The 16,412-nt window shown below is 38.7% G+C and overlaps 1 protein-coding gene across 1 annotated transcript in view; it reads right to left on the bottom strand.

The window, feature by feature from the left end:
* Nucleotides 1–7,282: 7,282 nt before the first annotated feature.
* Nucleotides 7,283–16,412, bottom strand: part of UBE2N (ubiquitin conjugating enzyme E2 N) — a 49,142-nt gene continuing 40,012 nt past the window's right edge. Inside the window, exons 2-4 of the mRNA XM_036760402.1 lie at nucleotides 10,061–10,307; nucleotides 9,742–9,882; nucleotides 7,283–9,013 (exon numbers count right to left, since the gene is read on the bottom strand). Of these exons, the coding sequence (XP_036616297.1) occupies nucleotides 8,973–9,013; nucleotides 9,742–9,882; nucleotides 10,061–10,307 (429 nt within the window). The 3' untranslated portion in view covers nucleotides 7,283–8,972. The remainder of the gene's footprint in view (nucleotides 9,014–9,741; nucleotides 9,883–10,060; nucleotides 10,308–16,412) is intronic.

Below are 16,412 nucleotides of genomic sequence, written 5' to 3'. Positions count from 1 at the left end.
CTAACTTTTTTCCCCATATCTAGTAACGTCAGGCCTATCAAATGCACACCTTTCCTCCGATACTACCACTACTCTAGCATGGGCCTTCATCTCTTCCCCTCTGAACTTTGGCAGTAGCCTGCAGGTTGATGTGTTTATCCTATTTCTCCACTCCAGTCCTGTCACTCCCGTACTCTGACTCCAGTGGCTTCCTATCACCTCCGGGATCAAACAGGAAATCATTCAGCCTTGAAAGCCCTTCACAACTTAATGCAATCCGTTCCAGTCTTCTCACACCTCTCCAATCCAGCCTCCTCACTGAATAAGACAGTCCACCTCTGTCCCACCCCCCTTTTCCATCAAGCTGAAGTCCCATGTACCAGAAGTTCCCGATTCCTCTTAATTCTTTATTACCATTAAGACTGTGAACAAAGACTTGACAGGGCATCTTTTGCCTTTATATCCTCAGAGCTTAAGACAGGGCCTGACACTTAAGTTAGTTACCTTTAACCCCACCTGCCTCAAAATAGGGTCAACTCCAAAAAATCAGAAATGGACAAGAGGAAATGTTGACTTTCAAGGTTTCCCATGGAAGTTTAAATAAGACATACATTTATACAAGGAGGAAAACACTCCAGGACTACACTGGTTTAAGAGTACAAGCTCATTTGCAAAATAATGAGAATGGGAAAAGCCAAGGGAAGAGCTTGAGTAGAAAGCAAGAGAAATGGGTCTCACAATGACTACTTGTGTGACCATGAATAAATCCCTTAGCATCACTGGGCCTATTTCCACATCTGTAAATCATAGATAATACCTGTAGTACTTACCTCACAGGGTTTTTGTGAATATTACACAAGAAGTTACCCCCAAAGAGATCAAAAAGACCCATATGCATAAATATATTTATCAGTTCTCTTTGTTCTAGCAATGAACTGTAAACTAAGGGGGTGCTTACCCACTGGGGAATCACTGAACAAATCAGGGTGTACAAATTATGCCATAAGGAATGATGAAAAGGATGGTTTGTTTGGGAGAAACCTATAAAAACCTATATGAACTGATGGAGAGTGAAGTGAGCAGAACAATTCATATGATACATTGTAATAACAGAATAACAATAACATTGTGATAACAGAAAACTCTGAACGACTTAATGATGCAATGACAAAGGACTGATTCCAGAGGACTGATGATAAAGCATGCTACTTTCTCCTGAAAGAGATGGACTCAGGTGCAGAATGAAACATATTTACGGACACAATTTGTTTCATTTGAGCATGCATAAGGTCTTTTTTTTCTCTTAATTGGGGAGGAAAAAGTAAGATAAGTGTATTGACATTTATAATATTATTTGGAAAATTTTGAAGATTAAATGAGGTTGCCCTTTCAAGGCAAACTGTGAAGAACTATGTACTAATTATGATGACAGGTTTTAACTCAGTTTCCTTATCAATAAAATGAAGAGGCTGGACTAAATGACTAAGTTTACTTCTAGCTCTAAACCATTACTCTGGCGATTTCTACAGCAAGCCTTTCTCATCAGTAATGACAGAACCAATACATCTGCCACTTCAGGATCCCCAGTACAACGGGAGGAAGTGACAATAGCCACTAACATGAAGAATGCCCTGACCAAAAGAAGCAGGAAAAAACCCATGCTGGGAGCAATACAGTTTTAAAAATACTCTGGGGTCAGTTTTCAAGATCTCCGAGACAGGAAGATTCTGAAAGAATGGGAAAAAGATCAGGATTAAAAAAAAAAAAAGCAAGCAATGACCAATCCAAGTGCCTCCTTTCTCACAGAAATGAGAAAGGGGGCAGGTAATAACAGAAAACCACATCTTGGTAGAAGATCCATGTGTTTCATGTTTAATATCCAAGAAGAATTTTTATCTATGCCCTCAAGTGGTGCCATTTCATGAAGTAACACTAGGTACACAAGTAAATTCCATGTGTACCAAATAAAGGTAATGAGAGCTGGAAGGAACTAGGAAGAGTCTCCTGTAGGAAAGGGCATGTAAGCCAAGTAAGTCAGGGATCCAGAGAGGTGGGTGAAGAGGCAAAGTATTCCAAACATGGGGGCCAATATTAAAAGGCAGAGAGATGAATTGGAGTGTTACATGTGAGGAAGAGTACAAAGACTAGTGTGGCTGGAATGGATAACAAGGCTGAAAAGATAGGTTAGAGCCAGTAATGAAAGGCTTTAAATGACAAGAATTTGTGTTTTATCGTAGCAGGAACAGGGACTCCAGAGAAAAACACCCAAGGTTTGCTACATGTTAAATGTGAATCAACAATCCATTGAGTACTGACATCAAGCAAGATACAAAATAAAGACAACCCAGTGTTCCACACCAAAATCATGAGGCATTCATCACAATCTAGCTTATCCATCTAATTCTACTTTACATAATTCCCTTTCACTGTTTCCGCCAAACTGGCCCCAGAGTGGACATTCCATTTCCTGCCTCCACTTTGACAACACACTATCCACATGCTTGTAATGCACTTCCCTCCTCTCCCTCTTGGAATTCCTACCTTCTATCAAATGTGGGCTGGCTCCAGGACCACTTTGTCCAGGGAGGCTTTTCTCCCTGATGCCACTAGTTGTCAGTGTGCTTCTTTTTAATTCATCCTGTATTTACTTACCAAATAATTTGTCTACATCCCCGCAGTAGAATGCAAACTCCTTGAGGAAAATGATTTTTCCTTTACATGTCCAGCTACCTAGCAACATCTTTCATGCAGTAGGTATTTAATAAATGCTTACTGAATTCTTTCACAAATGACAATGTACTAATTCCGTCCAGTTCCAAAGCTTCCTCGGGTATCCAGCATCATTACACTGGCTGGCCTGACCATCCACAATAGAAAAAGTGATTGAAAAATGCTTATTTCTCAGATTACAACTCGCAGCTCAGTGAGTTGAGCCATCCGTATAGATTACCTTGGACAGGCACCACAGACAGACAATGAACCAGAGCTGAGTAGAAGAGACCAGGCTGGATAACGTTTTGGAAAATGCGATGCTTTCAAAGATCACAAATTGCTTACGGTCACAAATGACCATCCTTTCTCCCACAATGTTTTATAACTGACTCATGATTATCTTAGAAAGTCCAGTAACAGTAACCTAAAGAGCTGCAAAAGCTGTGGTGGGCTCAAGGCAGGCTGCAGCCTATTAATAATGACATGCCCATGAAACCAGGGCACACATGCCTGGAAAAGAAAATGGACTAGAATGCTATGGAAGACTAAACACACTTGGACAGCAGCAACCAAGAGATAAATACAAAGAACTAAGAAGCTGTCCCCGCCCTCGACAGCACGAGTGGGATCTCTGTTCAGGCTCTAAAGACATGGCCAAGAATTGCAAAGGTAAATTGGGCTTGGAAGGTGCTACACTCTGTCCTAGTGGATGGAGCATGCACTGTGATCACAGATCTGGAAGTATAATGCTGTTCAGCACATGCCTAATTCACCCCAAACCCTGATGAGATGTAATTTTTTGGCAAAAGGCTCCTATCTGGTAGTAAAGCTATGGCCATGTAGGACGGCAGTCAACAAAATGTGGAAGGAAGGATTTGGAGAGGCTGCATCGGAAGCATCCTATTCACTCCATTGCCATGGGCTGTGAGCACTAGAGGAATCACATAACTGAGAATACATTCCTTATCCTCTGGGGCAGGGGCTCTTCTCCTTAGACCAGTGAAGCCCATGGACCGCTTTCTCAAATCTCAAAGTAGTCTTTTGTAAAGACATAAAATTAAATACATAAGATTATAAAGGAAATCAATTTCTTTGGAGTAATTATAAAAACCCTAGTGGACCACAGTTCAAATCCAGCCTCAGACACTTAATAGCTGTGTGACCCTGGGCATGAAACCCCGATTGCCCCTCCCACCCCCCCAACCAAAAGAACTACAGTTGTTTAAAAAAGCAACTCCAAAGAGACCCCAGGGTAAAGAACCTATGCTAGGGCCTGGGCTTCCTGACTTGTCACAGTGTTAGTTTTCCCCACAGTTAGGGAGTAATTCCATGTCTCGCCCTTCTTAACTGTAAAATGAGAAGAGTGCACAGCACTTTTGGATACGCAAAAAAAAAAACTTGTCCAAAAGTTATCAGAGAAGTCCACCAGCTCTGGTACCTTCCTGTGACAGCATGCTAGTAGGGACTGGAAAACCCTCCTGAAGTAAACATTTTCTCTAATTTATAAATCAAGTTAGAGCAAAACCCCAAGCACTGAGGTGACATCTATGTCAATATTGAGTACATTTAAAGAAGCAAACCCCCAACATAGCAGACTCAGTTCCTCTGCAACAAATTGTCATGAAAGCTCTGTGCCAGATCCTGTATGTGTGTATGAGCGCACACGAACAACTTTTCCTCTAATGTAAGTGGGGGTGAGGACAGAAAAGAAGCGCTCTCCTTAAGATAACCGAAGATACCATTATGAGGCACATACGTTAAGAGGCTCCTGAGCATTCCCACTTTTGATTCAACCTATCCCATTTAGCCAGACTTCTTAATGACAATCTCCTACAGGCTAATACCTATCACATGACAACAAAAACTATTAGAAGCTATTCCAATAAAAGCCTAGCCAGCCTGACTACAACACTGATAAGCAGCTGATCTCTTTACAGCAAAGTTCATCTCTGAGGAATTTGCCATATTGCAAATGTCTTTCTCAGTCTTGTCCATAAGCATCACTACCCTCTCAAACAGCTGACCCTTTAACGGCATGTCAAGAAGACAAATTTAAACCAACAACCATTACTGCTAAGGGAATAAAAGGCAGGAAGCATCAATTTTTAAAAAGCAGGGAAATGAAAATAATTCAGCATATGATCGAGCCATTTGGTTATTGAAATACTATGCTAAACTCTTTTTTTACAACATAGTGGAACCAACAGAGTTGTATAGGGGAGGCTATATACATTGCTCGAGAAACAGAATTTCAAAAGCTTTTCCACAAGTAAAAAACAGACTTTTCCAACATACTGGCACACTGTGATTTTATTAAGCCAGTTTGGACTGCAGATTTGGCATATTTTAAAACCTGGGGAACTGTGTCAGATACAATCAATTGTGGAGGAAACGTCCCTTCTACGATTAAGTCAATGAATGCCCATGGGAGTAATTAAGAGGCAGATGCCTAGCTGAAACCCAGTTTGTTTTTGTTTTTTCAAAAACAAAAAGCCTGGCACTTAAGCAGGCATTTTCTTCAGCAGTTGCTGTTAGAAGAGACTGTTGCAGGGGGCAGCTAGGTGGCACAGTGAGTAAAGCACCGCCCCCGGAGTCAGGAAGAGCTAAGTTCAAATCTGGCTTCGGACACTTGACACACTTACTAGCTGCGTGACTTTGGGCAAGTCACTTAACCCCAATTACCCTGCCTCCTCCCCCTCCAAAAAAAAAATACAGAGGGGAGAAGAATCAAAGAAATAACTGGCTATATTGCTTATCACCATCATGTGCACATTTTTGGCCACTGCTTGAAAAATACCCATTTCCACCCTTAAAATAATTTCAACCAGTCATACATGTAAATAAGACCTATTTATGCACCAGAAAGATGAAGTGGCAAAAAATGCTAAAATAACAACCATTTTCATACCAGCAACTTGTTCCCAGAGGTAGAAAAAGAAGTTCAGATTGGGAAAGTCTAAAATAGAATTGTACTGGCTTTGAAGCCATTCAGTCCATTTGAAATTCCCAATAAGAAAGCTCTGCATTCAAAGGGCCAACTCTGGGAGCAAACTGTTGACTTAACATTGGTGAAGAAGTTAATAATAACCAATTATTGCCATGGTCCCTCCGTGATGGTATGTTAACTGCTGTGATGAAAAAAGGTTTTCAATCTTCTATTTAGACAGAGTGCTTTAAGGTTTATAAGGTTTACATATTCCATGGCGCAGGTTCAGCAATCTAATATTTCTTTGATATGGGGCCCTCCTTTCCTCTGATCCAGACTGGCTTCTGAAGTTTACCGCCAGGGCAGGCTGAAGGACTAAGATGTGACAGAGAAAGGACTTAAAACCATGTCTTCCTGACCCCCAACACCCCACCCCCCCATCCTCTCATCTTCATTTACAGATGAAGAAACAAGGCTCGGTTAAGTTGTGAAATTAGCTAAATGTAAGAAGTGGGCCTTGAGTTTGGGATAACTGAATTCCAAGTGAGGTACACTTGGCTACCATTTGAGTCTCTTTCTTCACAAAGGTTTTGTTCCTCCTTAAGATAAGAGACGTCAATATTACTGAAAGCCTGATGGACGCATCAAGGTTTGAGGAAGCAGAAGCTAAAAAGGAAGGACACCCCACCCCCAGCCCCCCATGCCGTGAGGATGGTCCAAAATCTAGAGCTCAATTCATGAATCCATGGTGAGGGGTTTCAAAATGAAGCGGCAAGAAGTGGAAGCCAGATGCAAATCTTAATTTCCTTTCTCTTCCATCTTAAGACAATCAAAAGCACAAAATCACTCTTTGAGGCATATACATAACTGACCCAATTTAATCTGCCATTTATTTTGAAATTCTGGATTGAACTTGTTTCTAAGCCAAACTAAACCTTGGAATGAGCTCAGAAGTGACTTCTTAGTAGAGGGCGGCAGGGACCATGTGCTGGATGACCTGCCTGAGGGCTGGCAAAAAGCAGAAAGGTTTATATGCCCGGTCTTTGCTAAAAGAAGACTACAAAACTTCCCAGGTGAAAACTCCACTTTACTACTATAAATTGATTTCTCTTTATTCCAGACCTGAGTTTACCCATCAGTCTCTTCCAGAGCTAGTCCAACTTCATTCTATGCAGAACATCAAGGGACAAATTATGGCTCCTTGGGGGATAGACAGCAGCTGCTGTTTCATTCCCAGTTGCTGTAGAAAATGCTATTCTATTAACAATGGAAATATTAACGGCCCACTGAGCTTGCTGGGTTGTGATTTTACTTGTGATCATTTCTGGCACTGTAAAGGTGAAAATTCCTAGAGACAGGTCTTCTATAGATCCACTTAAATCTTAATACTCTAAAAGTTACCTGCCTATGTAACGACTACAAATCTGGAAAACAATCATATGTCTGCTGTTCATGCCTGATGCATACATGTTACATACCTGTTTCTATTGGATAATTATTAGTTCTCCTAGTGGGCATAGGTTTTCCTAGGTTGTCATCCATTGCAAATTCCAATTTTAGTATATAGTAGGGTTACAAAAACTAGTTATGGATTAAAGTTCTAACACTTTGTTGGCATGCAAGGCATTTTGAGGTATACCAGTTACCAGTCATCAAAAGCATTTGTATGTTGAAAATGTAATTTTAATAGATAATTCTTCATCTTACATAGGAGCACAATAAAATACACCACATTCTGAAGAAACTCCAGATGATACGAGATAAGAGTGGGGAAAATTCAGATGGGCTACATAACCATCACCTTGAACTGCAAGAGACAAAAGTTCCACCTGCAAATTAACATGAACATAACTCAGACTGACTGGCCATATGATTGGCTTAAAAATAAAAAGAAATCAAATATGCAGAGCGAGAAAAGTGCAGAGAGAAAAAGATAGGACAACCGAAAAAAAATCATGAGAAATCAAATCAAAGGAGGATAAAAAAGGCAGGAGGGGGGCTCCTTTAAGGAATACCTAGAGGGATCATCAGGAAGTGATTATGAAGGAACTTTAGAGACTGATTATATTACACTAAAAATTGGGGACTTTCAAATGAAGAAATCTAGTAATTCAATTTGGCCGGTCGATATTTTGTTCATCTGGTCTGTAGATAAGATTGTAATAAATGGCTTAGCAAATATTGAATAACTAGCAAATCTATCTTTGTTGTCCTAAAAAATACAAAAGGTCATGTATTAAATTCAGACAAACTGGGAAGAAATAAAACAATAATATGTCCATATCAATGCCAGACATGATGTGGCACAAAAGAAAAGTTACACACTTGCCAATCACAACTGCTGCTTGCGATCAGTCTTTCCCTGGACAGTAATTGTCTAACATTCTAGGTCTAGATACCAATTGTCATCTAACTGATCAGACAGTGATAATTTTGTACACTTTAGGTTTGTTTTAATTTACATGTCAGTCACTGAAGAGATTTCTGCACTCTCGGGATCGATTTATGAGTATTCTTTTAGCAGCATTTTATCACATATCTGCATCAATGAAAAGAAATTGGCAAAGTCCATGTCTTACTAACTATTTAATGTCAGATGGCGAAGACCCAAAACATAAAATGTTCTAGACTAGTTTTAATCTTCAAATACGATTGTCACATCAGGGAAACGAAATAAACACAGCAAAATAAACTGTACAAAGGCAAAGTAGAATAACAAAAAATATTTTACTAAAACATAAGATTTACAGAAGTTTCCAGACAAGCCATACAAAATGGTCACAAGCTTTTCTTGAAGGGAGATTTCTACACTTGACAGCAGAACCACGATATTAATGAGGGCTGTGATGTTTAATGTTCCCATTTTTGTTCAAACAACCAAGCTTGTCCATCTACAGCTTCTAAGGAGTTAGACTTGGCTAGAGGGCATATTCTAAAGTACAACTGGTTAGCTGCTTTAACCAATGCAATTAGCATCACCATAAAAAGGGAAAAGGAGCCCACAAAACTTGAAGGAAAAAAGACACACCCCTGCAGCTAACCGACAACTACTTTCATTCACAGTGCTGATACTTAAACCATGATGGGAGAAATGAATAAAAGCAGAGCTGGGCCACTGCTTTTAAACAATTTCACAACAATCCAGATGATACTTCTAGCCTCTGCTCATGCGTTACAACAGTGAATCAGGACAAGACAGAGATTTGCTATGTGCATTTAATCACCAAAGGACTGAAGATGGTCTGGGTTTTTATTCTGTAATGTTTCTAAGACTGTGTCCATTAAATGCAAACAAAAAAGGAAGAGGTCTTCGCAGAACAGGAGAAGTGATGCACACTTGATGTTGAGATTGAATTTAAATATTATTCATGGCATATAGCCTAGTCCATGCTCTGGCTGTAAAGAAAAAACAAACATGCAATCATAGATTACTTAGTTCAATATACTATTTTCCAAACATATCAAATAGGAGAGGTAATTTAAAATAAAAAAAATTTGAAATTAATATTTAAAGACAAGTAATATTTCAGAAATGTATAAATATTTTCTATAAGCTGAATACAGTGTCCAGATTTTGTAGGTCTTTGTCCTAAAAACTTCAATGAAATTCTACAACCATAATACAAAATGCTAAACTTTCATTTACCACACTACAGGGTGTTCCTAAAGTCTAGACACAGGCAAAAATGCCTATTTTCAAGAAATGAAATGAATGAGATTTTCAACATTTTATTTAACTGAAATATTAACAAATAACATCTTCAATTCATTTGTGATTCAAAGGTTAATGAGCTTTGCAAGATTCACGTGAACTCGATGCAGTAACTTCACATTGCTGTCAACTGCCTGTGTGTCCAGACTTTAAAACACCCTGTGTATAAATGGTTGGCACTCAGGTTCTTGTTGAATTGCACTGAATATAGAGGTCAAATGCATTTGAAAATAAGCTTTAAGTAAACAATTATCTGGTTGTTTTAGAATGTTGCTACATCAAATGTGTAAAAGAAGTAGGATGGCAAATCTGGTTAAGAGGTTGATGGACCATCTGTTCTGGTGTAAGATCTGATCCATGCTCAGGGGAAGGCCGGAATGTCTCCCCCAATACAACATCCCATGGCCATTACCTGTTTCTATGGCTTGGGCTTCATTGGTCTTCCACTGCTCGGCTACATCATTTGCTAATGGATCGTCTGGATTGGGAGCACTTAACAAAGCTTGGATTGAGAGCAGCACTGTACGGATCTGCAACGCTGGAGACCATTTATCTAAGGAGAAAGCAGTTTGGACTATTATAAAAACGTAAGAGTCACCCAAAGCGTTCATGTACTTTCCTGCCACAGATCCAGACATAAAAGAATCAAGCTAAGATTGTTGAGGATTCAGAGTATGCCACACTTAAGAGGAAAGGAGGAATGTCAATACTAGGATAAGGATGCCACTTACCTTTCAAAATATCTAAACATATTCTTCCCAACTTGTCTACATTAGGGTGATAAATTTTGGTCATGAAACGTACTTTAGGAGCTGCCATTGGGTATTCTTCTGGAAGAAATAGTTCAAGTTTAAAAGTCCCTCCCTCAAAGGGGGAATCCTGTGGGCCTGCAATGACCACATGAAAATAACGTGCGTTGCTTTCATCTGGTTCTGCTTTTATACCTGGAACTGGTTCTGCCAGCAAACGCTGGGTTTCCTAAGAAAGAAAAAAAACACAAAAATGTGTAATAAATATCATTTCACTAGGCACAAAAAATAAATTCTACAGAATATCATGTGAAGGCAATTTAGGAGAAGTGCTGTTACCTAGATACAAAATATAAAGCTCACAAGTTGTATATATTAAACAAGGATTTTCTAAATACTGGAATGTAACAACATAATTAAACAGCTATAGTGTAAGAGACTCTGGATGGGACCACAGAAACATCTTACTTGTTTGAAAAAATTATAGCAGCTAAACAACACACATATGTAAAATTAACACAGCTAATTACAAATAGCTTATAATCAATAGGAAAATTAAGTCACAAAGCCACCCTACAAGAATGCTTGTTGAATGTCCAAAGGAGCAAGGAATAAAGGAGGTTGGCTACACTAAAACCAATAAAACGACAGTTGGAGCAAGTATTTTTTTTTAAAAGCAGTTCAAAGTTTCCCTTAAAAACAGAGCTAGGAGCAGCTAGGTGGCACAGTGAGTAGAGTACCAGCCCTGCGTTCAAATGCAGCCTCAGACACTTGACACTAGCTGTGTGACCTTGGGCAAGTCACTTAACCCCAATTGCCCTGCCTCCCCTCCTCCAAAAAAATAACCTCCAGAGAGTGAACTAATGAACTCTGGATACAAATCGCAGTATAATTTTATCACTTTTTCTTTTCTTTTTAACAACACGGTTAATATGGAAATTTTTACATTTTACATATGTAATAGCTATCATATTGCTTGCCTTCTCAGTGGGCGGGGAAGGGACTAGAGGGAAGAAAAGAATGTGGAACACAAAAAAATTGAAAAGACTTTAAATCAATCATGTCCCAATATATCCCATCACCAGAAAAGCTCCCTACATAATAAAGAAAAGCTAACTGACACACTGAGACATGATAAATGTCACATTCTATCCCTGTAGTTGCTTACCTGTCTACCTAAATGTGTTCCATTTATTTGCTGAGACTAAGATTTTATTGTTATCCTGGTTCTTCATCAGTTCATGCAAGCCTTCCCATTCACTCATATTTCTCATAATTCATAATATTTGTCATTTTAAAGTACAATAATAATCCATTATATTCCTATATTACAATCAGTTTTCCAATTTCCTAATGAATACTGATTCCCCCTTTCACAGAGTAGGAAAGCTGACACCCAGAGAAGTGACTTGCCCAAGGCCACACAGTTAGTGGCACAGTTCGGTACCAATGAATGTCTTGAACTCTCTTTCAGAAGTCTTCCCACTTCATTATGCTTCCAATCCATCCTTTACAAAGTGACCCAATTAAGTTTTGTTTATGAAAAGATCAGTTCCTTTCTCTTTTCTGCTCAAAAACCCTTCAGAACTCCCTACTCTCTTACTGAATTAGGATTCAACTCTTTTTCAAGGTTTCCAAGCTCCCACTTACTTGATGATGCAAAACAGACTCTAAACCAAACCATATAGTCTTACCTTTTGTTCGAATTGCTCCTTTGCACTCCAAGTCTCCTCCCCACCCAGAGCTCATTCTATGGCAATGCTGCTTACCGTCTGAAACTTCATTCAAATGAGGCCTCTTCCATAAAGGCCTTTTCATAGAACACTTTTCCTCTGCCCTCCTCTATACGTCATATTGCCCACCAGACTGGTCTCGTAGATGGCAAAGACAAATCCTAATTTTAATCTTTTCTCCCCCAAGTATCTAGGACAGTGCTTAGTGCCTGGTAAATGTTTAATAAATGTTTTTTTCATTCACACTGTGCTTTGCACAGAACTACTTCCTAGATGTTTGTTGGCTAAGAGAAGGAACCACCCAGGCCAGTCAATTATAAGCTTTCAGCAGGCAAGGCCTTTGTCATTTTGGATTAGTTATTTTAGCTACTGTACAGTTCTACAAACTGTTGACACATTCAGCATACAAACCTCATAGTGCAGACATTGGGTAAATGTTTATTGCTACTACTTCCCATAAGGAACCCATATTAAAAGGGGAGAGTGGAAGCAAGAGCTTCCAAATGAACAAAATGACAAGGGAACCAGGCTCCTGTCATTAGACGTGTCCTCCTTCCTTTGACTACTCTTCAGTCTTTTTCAGTCTTGTCCAAATCTTCATGTACCCATTTGGGGTTTTCTCTACAAAGATCCTGGAGTAGTTTGCCATTTCTTTCTCTAGTTCATCTGACATTTGAGGAAACTGAGACAAACAGGATTAAGTGACCTGACTAGTATTCACAGCTAAAAAGTGTCTGAGGCCTGATTTGAACTGGGGAAGAAAAGTCCAACTCCAGGCCCAACGCTCTATCCACTGTGCTACCTACCTGCTTCCTTTCACTACAGGCCAACTACTTCTTCCTTTAAAAGAAGAAAACTAAAGAAAAAGAGTATCAGGTTTACAAATTTATTTTTCTTTCTATATCATCCAGATAAGGTTAAACATCTTTTGGGGGCAGGAATCACTTAACTAGGAAAACAATCAAATTCCTCTGTCATACTAAAGCAACCTAAGAAACAAAACACACACAAAGAAGAGGAAGGATACTGGGTTACAATGGCTAGTCACATCCATCTCAGGGTTCAACATTCACCAATAATACTGGTTATCTTTGCAAGGTACACACACAGCAGTCCTATGAAGTCAGGTGGTATAGAGTACTAGAATTGGATGAGTGTCAGGGTTTTTTTTTTCAGGGGGAGGGGGGCTGGAGCCTTTGTGCAGAAGCTTGATGTCTTCTAGGGTCACACAAGACAAACAAAGGATGTGGGCTTGGATCTCTTCTATCCTGATGGCTATAAGGAAGGAAAGAAAGAAAAGAAGACATATTATGGAAGAAAGGTGAAGGGGAACATAACTTACTATTTCTCATAATCAGATGTATGAGAATATACAAAGCTGGAACACAGGGAAAGAAAGGCACTGGACCTCACTATTATCTGCATGAGACAAAGGAGAGTTGAAAACACAGTTGCCCATTTTGAGTTGGGATCATTTCATCCTCTGTACTTGCAATCTCCCCATTCAGCACAGTGCCAGTTACACAGAAGGCACTTAAGTAATTGCCAACTGATTTGATGAAGAAATATATTAAACCTCAATAGAAAACTGGGAGGGACAAAAAGAAGAGAAAAGAGTTTAAAAAGGAGGAAGTAGACTCAAAACAAATCTCAACTGTAAAGTACGGATTAAAAAGGGAAAAAACAAAGGTTAAAAACTAGTAAGTAAATGGGGTTTGGGCAAGAGGAAAAAGAGGGGTGGGGCAGTATAGCCACTATCACACTCCTACTTTCACTACAATCTTCCTCTTTTTAAAGGGGATTGGGAACAGCAAGAAGAAGAGAGGGTGGTCAATGAGCAGTGAGTAAGAGCTTTTTACTATGTGCTAAACTCAGGGCTACAAAGAGACAAAAAACAATCCTTGCCTTCACATTCTAATGGTAAAAACGCTCTAACCCTAACAAGGGCACATAATACATACAGCATAAAAACAGGAAGACATTAGCAGATAAAGCAGATCAGGAGGAATATGAATCAGTAGATAAAGGAAAATACAAACATAAGAAGAACATGAAGAAAAGGATGGCATCAGGAAACAAAACAATGCTGTTTACAAGAAACACAGTTGAACCAGTAAGATTCGTGAGCTAAAATAAGGAATTCCAGAAGTATTTATCAAGCTTGAAATAAATTCAAAAAAGCAAGGGTAGCAATCATAGTGTCAGAAAAGACAAAAGTGAAAAATAGGATTTTAAAAGATAAGTGGGAAACTACACTTTACACTTAAAGGCATCACAGCTTAATATGATGGATCTCTCTCTGGTGATTATTTATTGGGAATCAAAAGGATTATAACCTTCTCAAATGTACATGGCAGCTTTACAAACATTGACCATGTGCTAAAACATAAAACTTAACAAATGCACAAAAGCAGAAAATATTAAAACAAATCCTTTACCCACCACTATTCAAAATTAAAACTTAACTGGAGACTAAATAATTTAATCCCAAAGAACTAGTGTGTCAAAGAATAAATTTTTTAAAAACACAATAAAATCTCAAAGAAAATGACAACAATTAAAAAACACCCCAACTTTTAGGATACAACCAAAGCAGTCCTTAAGGGAAAATTTATATTTCTAACTGTTTTCATCAACAATATAGAAGGAACAAATCAATTAACTAGGTATGTAACTAAAACAAACTAGAATAGCAACTAACTAAAAAATCCAACTAAAAACACAAAAATAGAAATTATGAAAATTAAAGGGATTGATAAAAATGAATGCAAAATGCCCTCACTAAAATGAAATAAAACTGGGAGTTACTTTTAGAAGGAAAAACTAATAAAGCAGACAAACCACTAGCTGCTTGTTTAATTAAGAAAAAGGGAAAGCCAAATACGCAAGTGTAAGGAAATTCTTAGAAATTATTTACATATGTTGTTTATACTATCTTAAAAACAGTAGAAAATGGAAACCTCAAAAGTAGTTTGCCACTAATATGTTTATTTTGGTTTTGTTAAAATCTTACATGTTAACTTTTGTACAATGAACATTTCTTAACTGATTTAATATAAATGTTAATTTTGGAACGAAAAAAATATTTTACCTGACTATATGCTCCCAAAGGCAGATAACTTAAATGGAACAGGTGAACATTAATACAAAGATTAACAAGACAAAAAAATTGAGAATTTAAATAACCAGTCTCAGAAAAAGAAAGGACATAAAATGAATTCCCCAAAGGGGAAAAAAAAGAATAAAGTGAGCTCTCTCAAACATTCAAAGAACAATTAATTCTGGCATTACGTAAACTACTAAAATTGGAGTAGGGTTGCTCTTTGCCAAGAAAACCCCAAGTGGGGTCACGAAGGGTCAGACACAACTGCACACACACACACACACACACACACACACACACACACATTCTTTATATGATACAAATAAGGTCTCCACCTTATTTGTGAATAACAAAACACCTATAAACACCTTTCCTCCACCCTAGAGTTCTTTCTCAGGCTATCACCCAATATGGTTACATTTTCCCACCTTCCTGATCTTGACCTATTAATGAATAGACTCCTGGAATCCCTGGCCATCTTGTCTAGTTACAGATCAAAGCCTTGCTGGGCAAACTCCAACCCTGGGTTACTCCCACCACCCACCTCCTTTACTCCTAATTTGCATGGTGCTGAACAAAGCTGGAAGAAATCATTAAACTGCTATCCCCCAAGTCACTGAGGCTAACAACTTTGGTGTCAAACTCAACTCTTCACTCTCACCCACCCACCTATTAACAAATCTTGCCGGTTTTACCTTTTCGATGTCTCTAGTTGTCCTCATCCCTTTCCTTCCTTCCACTCACAAAGCCACAGTCCTAGCTCAGGTCCTCATCACCTCTCACCTGGACAGCAACAGCCTTTTAAGTGGTCTCCCTTAAGTGGCTCTTCCCTTTACTCTATCCTCTATGAAGTTGTCAAGGTAGGGTCTCTAACTCGTATTTCTGACTTTATCAGTCTTCATTGCTAAATGAACTCTAGTAGTTCCCTATGACCCACACGATTAAATGTAAACTCCTCTATTTGACATTTAAAGCCTTTCACAACGTGGCCCCTTTCTAACTTTCTCATCTTATTAGCCCTTTCAACAAACTTTATGATCTAGCTACACCGGCCTATTTGCAGTTCCTTGAACATTAATACTCTCTGTATTATCTGGTATGCCTGGAATTCTCTGCTCCCTCACCTTCATTTGTCAGTTTCTTTATACATTTGAAAGTAATGCAAAACATACTTCCAAACTGGACCCACTGCAAAACTAAACCCAAAAAAAATAAGAAGGAAAATAAAGAGAGTTAAAAAATGTGTTTCAATCTGCACTCAGTTCATCAGTTCTTTCTCTCTGCAAGTGCATAGTACTTCTCATCATGAGTATTTTGAATTTGTCTTGGGTCACTGTCTTGATCAGAGTAGCAAAGTCTTTCACAATTGATCATCCTTACTGCTGTTACTGTTAGTACATAGTAAGCTCTTAATAAATGCCTGTTGACTGTCAAGGAAATTTTAAAGGAGCTAGTGTCCCCTTTATATAGAAGAAGAAACGGTTCAAGTTAAGTAACT

The sequence above is a fragment of the Trichosurus vulpecula genome, chromosome 5, assembly GCF_011100635.1.
Source record: "Trichosurus vulpecula isolate mTriVul1 chromosome 5, mTriVul1.pri, whole genome shotgun sequence".
Classification (NCBI taxonomy): Eukaryota; Metazoa; Chordata; class Mammalia; order Diprotodontia; family Phalangeridae; genus Trichosurus; species Trichosurus vulpecula.
Note: the sequence above shows the minus strand (reverse complement) of the source record. Positions and strands in the feature narration are given on the sequence as shown.